At 30.8% G+C, this 9,223-nt stretch overlaps 1 protein-coding gene across 1 annotated transcript in view; it reads left to right on the forward strand.

Annotated features, from left to right (window-relative positions):
* The window catches only part of LOC134712746 (integrator complex subunit 4-like), a 39,620-nt gene that overhangs the window by 7,637 nt on the left and 22,760 nt on the right, over window positions 1–9,223 (forward strand). Inside the window, exons 7-15 of the mRNA XM_063574595.1 lie at window positions 870–941; window positions 1,603–1,777; window positions 2,633–2,838; window positions 4,199–4,341; window positions 5,330–5,445; window positions 6,264–6,397; window positions 6,698–6,840; window positions 7,229–7,322; window positions 8,103–8,171. Of these exons, the coding sequence (XP_063430665.1) occupies window positions 870–941; window positions 1,603–1,777; window positions 2,633–2,838; window positions 4,199–4,341; window positions 5,330–5,445; window positions 6,264–6,397; window positions 6,698–6,840; window positions 7,229–7,322; window positions 8,103–8,171 (1,152 nt within the window). The remainder of the gene's footprint in view (window positions 1–869; window positions 942–1,602; window positions 1,778–2,632; window positions 2,839–4,198; window positions 4,342–5,329; window positions 5,446–6,263; window positions 6,398–6,697; window positions 6,841–7,228; window positions 7,323–8,102; window positions 8,172–9,223) is intronic.

Consider the following 9,223-nt stretch of genomic DNA (forward strand, 5'->3'; position numbering starts at 1 on the left):
AAATCATATGGTGGTGCACTTCTTTTTTTGCTACGGCCCTTTGGAAATGCCCAATTTTGGTGATTTTCCCATTTTTCATCGATTTTTACTTATTTTTGGGCTATGATCGTGAAAAAAAACACAGTTCCACAATTAAACTTTTTTTCATGCTTTCTATGAAGATAAAGTGGACCAATCTAAATAAATTTTACTTAAAAGAACTATAGGTAGGTGTTAATATAAGAAAGTTTTATCATATTTTGACGCTTTTTTGTGTAAAATTTACCATGCTGTCAATTTTGTATTTTTGTGATTTTTCTCAGTTTTATGAATAAAATGCATATTATTTCAACTTTTTTTGTTATAAATGTTTGAAAAAATACATATCTAAGAAATTTGAAAAGACCAAAATGATATGGGATGTACATGATTCTTGTGAAATCATTTTTTGTATCCCTAACCCATTTTCTCAATATTTTGGCTTAAAATACTGACTTGATTGATCGTAAAATTTGAAAACTGGATTACTCAAAAACCATTCATTGTAAATACACAATTTTTTCACAGAGTTATGTCTGATTATAATATTTTTAAAATTAATTGATATTTTCCACTTTTATCACATGTTTTGAAAATTATTCAAGAACGAGATTTCACCGAGACTGAATGAGACTAGAAAGTCAGATGAATACATCCTTAATGTGTATGTTCTAAATTTAAATGAAAGTAGTTATGTTATATACATAGCATCCCCAAAAATGTTGGACTCAGAATATTTATTTAATGAAGCATACATTTCTTTGTTTCTCTGTACTGTTTTACAATCCAGTATTTGGTAATATGCCTATATACCTATGAGAATAGAATAACAAGTATAATTGATTTTTCAGGGATCTTTACATCAAGTCAGTCCCAAGTTTTTAGAACAGACTCTGGACAAGAAACTTATGTCAAACATGAGGGTAGGTGAAGTATTTTGATAGTGACAAATAATGATTGGTAAATATTGACCTCAACTTATTCTACATTTGATGATGTTTTTAAATTCAAACCATGAGAAAATTTGATGGTTCATTCAATTGATGATACAAATGTATTCCAAAATACATTACCTGGTAAATTGAATTTTTCATACTACAGTATACAGAAGTTTGAAATGAATATGGCATAGATCTTTAGAATAGTCTTAAACTATATCTGAGTATTCAAATTGTAACTGAATTACATGAAATCATAAACAAATATATCCTGACCATCCATACTTTAGTCATAAAAAGTGCCCACACTTTATTGAAAGATTTAGATCATCTTTCGACAAATTTAAGAAAACCCAATGCCTATAACTAAAGATCTAACATCAGCACACAAACCAGAAAAAAAGAGAAAGGTTAACAAACACCACTGACTTGAAATAGACGCATAAACCTGACCAGGTGTATTTTATATATACTCAGTCATCCATTTCCATATCAACACAGTTTATTGAGAAGAAACATTTTAAGCAACAAATCATGAAAATGTAAACAAAAATAATAGGTTCAACAGAAGCATGTATATGTTTTATGTGGCAGTTAGGTAATTATGTCTGTCCTTAAACATATATTTATACTTTATATTTATTAGCAAAAGAAGAGTGCCCATGAGAGAGCAAAGGACCACTATGCCTCTGGAGAATGGTCCTCAGGACAGAAATGGGCTGATGATGCTCCTAAAGATGAAGTAGCCCCAGAATCTGTTACGTTGATGAACATGGGAGCTTGTGGAGCATTTGTACATGGGACAGAGGATGAATTTCTGGGTAATTATTTGTTTTATTAAATGTGCCTTTGGTATCTGTAGCCTCTCTTGCTATGGTTAAATGACTATTCATTCATAATCACCTTCATATTTGAAGTACTGTGGAGAAAGAGTAGATTAAGTTATTTGTGAGAATTTTGATAAATTTTTGTAACTTTTGAAAAGTTGAGTTGTATGGCATCTTTATGGTCACACAAATATAACATGGAATAATTTTGGAAATATAACATGGTTTTGCAGTATACAATCATCATGTAAGGGACGACATCAAAAGATCAATGAAGGATGGAAAACTTAATTCAAATAGTTTGGGGGTGGGGGGTTCAACTTGCTGCAAGTTTTGTTTATCCTACATCGATTTTACATATATCCATTTGGGTTAATTAATTTTTACCGAGTTAAGTTAAGAGGGGGGTAGGGGGTCATTAAAAAACTATCTGAATTAGGTTTTGTATCCTGCATTGAACTTTTGATGTCTTCCCTAAACAGTACATCATTTGACAGGAAATGGTTTGATTGTTTGTTTGTCTTTTCACTTTGCAATAAATTAAATGTTTTACTTATAAATGTTATTTGTAAAGATAGTTACTGATCAAAGCACAATTTTTTATCTACTATATATTAAACTGTCCATATTAATAAAAAAATATTTTTAACCAAAACAGTTTTTACCCGTTTTACACAATGGTCAACATAGGTTTAAAAAAAATTGTGAACCAGGTATATGGTCAAGTCTTCCTTTGTACATGCTTGTGGTACTGGGGTTAAGCAAACCAATGTACAGGGGAAGTCAATCATCCATTAATGTTGATATACCTCTGTGGTCCATTACACATTTAATATTGTCATGTTGTAGAGGTCAGGAATGCAGCATTAGATTCCCTTTGTGAGTTAGCAGCCCAGTCTCAGGAGTTTGCTATTTTATCTCAGGACAGTATTATAGATATGTTTAATGATGAGATAGAAAGTGTGCGACTCAATGCCATCAACAGTCTGAGGAAACTTAGCAATCATGTGACTTTACGTGAAGATCAGTTGGAAATCATACTTGGAGTTTTACAGGTAAAAACTTTAAGATCAGCTGGAAATAATACTTGGAGTGTTACAGGTAAAAACTGAAAGACGTAAAACATTAAAAAAGTGAAGATCAGTTGGAAATCATACTTGGAGTTTTACAGGTAAAAACTTTAAGATCAGTTGGAAATCATACTTGGAGTATTACAGGTAAAAACTGAAAGACGTATCATAGCCAGAAATTAGTAGTGCTTTTGCTAATTAATATTCATAATATGTAAATGAGAATTGTACCACGTGATTATAGTTTGAACTAAACTGGCTTGATATCGTTAAAATCTTTAAAACACGGATATTATAAGTTGTCCGTCACTGAGTCCTTGATTATAATCATTCTGATATATCCGTAAAGTTGTCAGGCGGTCAAAATCAAAACAATGAACGCAAATTAAGTGAATTTTTATGTTCTCGTGAGTTTATTCTTCTCAAAATATTGGCATTTTAACTTTACGTGGGAACCTAGAGTTCAACGACTACACATACAAGGTTTGCACTTGCTTATTCTTTGGACATCCAAGTTTCAAGTTTCAGCCCGGCAACTTGTTTTTCTAATGACCTTCTCAGTCAATTTTCACCACGAAGTTAGCAAATTTGACATTTCAGCCATTTTAGCCTGTATTTTATACTGCAATGTTAAAAGCCTCTCGCTTCGATTTTCAAAATAGCTCAGGAACCTTGATTTTTGCAACGACAGTCATTATGTTTCGTTTAAATGGTGTATATTGTTGTGTATATTTATTTTCTGCCCTGGCAACCTGTCTATCACTGAAATTAAAATAGATATTTTTTAAAAAATCCCTATTATTTCAATATAATTTCCGTGACCCGTATCCGATTTTATTAGTATACCATTCAAATGAGCAAAGTGGCGTTGATTTCTGGATATGTTACATTATAAAAGTGAAAAACAGTTGGAAATCATACTTTGAGTATTACAGTTTGGTCTGATTTGCCAAACAAATGAGGAAGGAATATTAACTTTCCCCAGGAGTACTATCGGGTAGAATGTATAGACTGTATAGAAAATATTTATCATATTATGCGGACAAATAACTTAATTGGTATTAACTGAACAATGCACAATAAAATACATCACAAAAAAAAATATCTATGGGTCAATATATATCTAGAGCCAATTGCATAAACTAGTCAAGCTCAAAATCACTATAAGTCTAAGACAGGTTTGAATAAATTGAATAATTTTTTTTAGATATCTCCTATCATTGACCAAATTTGTTAAGATCAGCAAAAAAAAAAAACTACCGAAGAGGTCCTGACTTGCAAGAAATATTTTTTTAGGATTCAACGTTACCCTTTTTAACACAAATGTTGTTTTATTTTGTGACAGGATTTCTCCACTACTACAAGAGAGGCTTTACGAGACATGTTATGTGATGTAAGAGTGTCAACAAAGGAAAGCTTGAATGCTTGTATCGTAGGCCTACTAGATAACCTTAGGAGATATCCACAAGATAAAAGATCTGTTTGGAAGTAGGTTTCTGTGCAATTATTTTTTTTATTTATTAAAATACTAACTGTAAAAGTAGATTATATGACAAACACAAAAAACAGTGATAATAATTTTATCCTGCCTATAATGTTTTCTTGTTAAAGGGGCATTAGCTGTCAAAACTCTATTTCATAAATTTGACTCAAACTCATGTTCAATAATTTGATTCAAATTCTATTATTTGATTTATAACATACTAAAATTTCTATTATTATGGGGTTTTTATACCCCATTTATGGCCATTATGTTTTCTGGTATGTGCGTTCGTTTGTCTGTGCGTCCGTCCACCTGTTCCTCCTGCTTCAGGTTATCAGGTTGAAGTTTTTGGTCGATATAGTTTTGATGAATTTGAAGTCCAATCGACTTGAAACTTAGTACACATGTTCCCTTATGATAAGATCTTTCTTATTTTAATGCCAAAGGAGAGATTTTCCCCAATTTTTACGAACCACTGAGAATAGAAAATGATAGTGCGAATGGGGCATCTGTGTACTGGGGACACATTCTTGTTTTAAATTACAAAAAGTCTAAAATAAACAATTGACAATACATGGGCTCGATAATATGTATCAACATTATGTATAAAACATGTATTTAAGTCTAGATGCCATCTAATTCATCAAGGTGACATCCTAAATTTGCCAAAATCAATATTTATAAATAGATCACAAACTGGTGCATCTAGATATTTTCTAGGTTTGTTTGACAAAAGTTGCTCTTTTGGGTATACTCATTATTCAAATACATTGAAACAAATAGGTAAAAGTAAAAAACTCAATAGTATCGATATAAAATCTTGGGAAATCATTGAAAGAAAAACAAAAACATTTGTTCCCACCAACCATTACAATAGAGTTAGAAAATAGTCTAATCACATATATAAAAAAGACCCTGTTAAAAAGATGAATTATAACATTAAAGCTGTAAGAAATATATTTGAATGACATTTTCTTTTTCTTTTTTCTTCAGATGTATGAAGTTTTTAGGAAAGCAGCATCCACATTTGACCTTACCACTGGTTCCTACACTCCTGTGTCTTCATCCTTACTTTGATACACCAGAACCAGATATGGATGATCCAGCATGTATCCTTTGAAATTGTTATCAATTATCTTGTATGGGTTTTTAAACATACATGGAGCCTGGGATAAACTTTTTTTTTTTAATTGAAGAACCATCTGTGAGAGGCTAAAAGGGGGGTATCTTCACGGAAGAACAAGAAATAAATTCCCATTCAACGATGATTGAACAATTAAAAATGTCTTGCACGTGGATCTTTTTACCCATTTCACTAAATTCGGTGAATCAAACCTTTTAACGGCTGCACGTGAAATAAAAATGGCAAAACATATTGCACAAAAATAACCCTTTACCACCCTCATCTGTAGAGGAAATTTTAGAAATTCTCTTGCACTTTCACTGTATATAATTCCACCAATCCATTGAAAAAATTCAAACTGCCTTCTCCAAGCCCCATGGTTTTTTTTTTTATGGAACAGCCCTGAAAGGTTCATTACTATTAAATTAACTTATAAACCTATCTTAACCTGTAAACTTAACAGCTTGTTTTACTCTTTGAACATGCTGAATTTATGTCTGAAAAGCATTTTCTTCAGGCTTAAGTATTTGATAATTGGAGCAATCATAGTGGATTTTTTTGTGTGGAATTTAAACCTTAACTTTGTTTTATGCATATATTGCATTTATTTTTCAATTATAACTGAATTACATTTCTCCAATTGTCATGATACTAATGGTTGAGAAAATAAGCATTACTTTTGAAAAAAAGTATTTGAAGATAATAAATAAAAGAAAAGAATAAAGTAAGGCTCTGCAGTATAGATTAAAAATGTCATCATACATATGTCCAGAATTCATCATTATGACTTTAACAATCTCCCAGACATAAGTGTGTTATTGATGGTATTTAATGCTGCCTTTAGTTGTCCTACTATGATGACCATGTTTGAGGACTACACTTGGCAGCATTATACATATCTCAGGGAAAGTTTACCAGATCTGGTACCAGTGTTAAAGGTAATGAGGGCTTGTTATAAGTGACATCATTTATATGTATGGATATGCTGCTTTTGTGACCATGTCAGATTGATTTTCTCACAGTATTGATAGTGCTTTGATTTACGATTTAGCATTTTTACTTTTTTGTGATAGGTATCAGCTGGATGATTTATATTCTTTAAATTCAAAGACCAAAATTAGATGCATTGTATGATCTTGAAGATGCAACCCAAAATTTGATTTGTTTCTGAAATAACTTCTATGTACATTAATAAACATAATTAAATATAAACTTAATAGTTAGTATCATAATTTCAGAATCAAAATGAAGACAAAGATGATAATTTACCAGGGTCATCCAGTAGTGTGTCTAGCTTTATACAACAGATCACACAACAGGTGGAAAATATTTGCTCTATGGAAAACAATACAGCACAACAAATGTTACAAGTTATAGTCAAGTAAGATCTAAATACAAGAAATCAACAAAGTACATTTATCGGCAATATTGCCTAATGTCAATTGTTTGTTTTTTACAGAGAATTCTTTATAAGAATTATTCTACATGTTCTCATTCTAAATGCAGCTGAAAGATTATCTTATTCTTATCAAAAGTCTGTCCATAGATATTTTTTTTAAATCTTTATTATAATAAATACTGAAAAAATGTGTTGTTCTGCCTTGTATTTATTAAAATAACCCTGGAAATATGGAAGAAAGAAATACAAATACTCCCCTGATACTTGAAAGTATATGACAAAAATTATTTGTATTGAACGTTTAAACATATTCTTTCCTTTGCCTGAATTGATCAGTTTTATATAGTATATTTCGTGTTTAAACTTTCAGAGATCTCCACAAGATATCTGAACTAGATAGTAGGAATTCTGCATCTGCTGAATGTATTGGTAACTTTCTACAAAGTCAGCTGTTGTTGACACAGGTAAAACTGTAATTAAGAATTGAATGCTTCTTTTTGTAAATTTATTGGAATGTAAAAGCGTTGACCGCCCTATAAATTAAAGTTACAAAAAGAAGCATTCAATACTTATAATTACATTTTTAGCTAGGATCATAAAAACACGATTTTATCAAGTTTTATTTAATTCACCTGTGCACTTTATTGTGAGACCTCGTGTCATCATGAATGATAAATTTTATTGTTTAATGCAATTGCTTACGGAATAACATGTGATGTGCAGTTAGCCAATCAGAATAACGTATTATAATGAAACATACATCTAATGTAATTATACTCAGACAGTATTGCAATGATTTTATAAGTGCAAGTATTTCATGATCAACTAGCAATGACTAGGTGGATATCACAATAATTTTCACATTTTATACCATGCAATGTCAGAAGAAATCAAACTGGCTCACTTGTTTTGTTTTGTTTTGTTTTATGCCCAATTTATGGGCATTATGATTTTCAGATGTTTATCTGTCCATCTGTCTTGCTTCAGGTAAAAGTTTTTGGTCAAGGTAGTTTTTGATGAAGTTGAAGTTCAATCAAATCGAAACTTAGTACACGTTTCCTATAATATAATCTTTCTTCCTTTAATGCCAAATTAGAGTTTTGACCCTAATTTCATTGTCCACAGAACAGAGAAAATGGAAGTGCAAGTAGAACATCCTTGTACTATGGACACATTTTTGTTCTTTTATGTTATGATTGGTATATCTAGTTATAATAAGTTAATAGATACATTTTTCATTTTAGTTGATGACTAAACAAACAGTTTCTAGTAGTTGTATAATGGACAACCATACTCTTGCTACTGTTGAAAAGGTATGAATTTAAATTAATGTCTTTGATAATGTCTTTTCTGAGCTACTAATTTCTGAAATATCACAGTTCACAATGAAAAAAAACCACTAACCTAAATGAAATAATAATACTCCATTGATTGCGCTAGATAAAAAAATGTCTTATATTGCAGAAACTTGTCTTCAACTCATGCAAAGGCATAAATTCCTTGATCTTTATGTTGTATTATTTACAACTTTCATAGATATGTTAGGATTTAGATTGACTTATTGTATACACATTTTTTGAAGGCTGCATTTTGTTCCCCATGCATAGGTTTCCAACTAGCCAAACACATCAATACTACGAAATATTTTGACATTAAGCTTTCATCCATGGTTGGATTATTTGTTGTCATATTCCCTTCATCATGCTGTTTTACAGAAACATCTCATACTAAGGAGGATTGTTTGCCAACATGTGAAGTTAACTAAATTACTCTGACCATTGTTACTGGAATTATAAGACCACTATCATAATTTTTCTATAGCTATTATACATCAATGACACTTTGAAACTCACATTTTAATTCCTTATTTATAGAAGGCGAGAGTACATTTCTCTAGAGCATGGCAATCATGTTGATCTTGTTCATGTGTTACTGCCTTATGTCTGTCAGTTACCTTCCTACACTACCAACAATTTGACTAGCGTTTACATGTACATTAAATGCCGCTATTTAAACAGTACTTTCGGAAAATTACACTAATCAGTACATTAAATGCTGCTATATAAACAGTACTTTTAGGAAACATTACTAATCAGTACATTAAAAGCCGCTATATAAACAGTACTTTTAGGAAACAACACTATTCAGTACATTAATTTTTATATCATTTTAAGTAATGTTGAGAAAAAGTTGTTTTCAGTACTGAAAATTTCAGTCATTTTTCAGTACTGAAAATTTCAGTCATTTTTCAGTACTGAAAATTTCAGCCGTTTTTCAGTACTGAAAATTTCAGTCAATTTTCAGTACTGAAAATTTTAATCATTTTAATTTTTTGTCATCTTTAAGTACTTCTACACATACAATA

This window comes from Mytilus trossulus, chromosome 3, assembly GCF_036588685.1.
Source record: "Mytilus trossulus isolate FHL-02 chromosome 3, PNRI_Mtr1.1.1.hap1, whole genome shotgun sequence".
Taxonomy (NCBI): Eukaryota; Metazoa; Mollusca; class Bivalvia; order Mytilida; family Mytilidae; genus Mytilus; species Mytilus trossulus.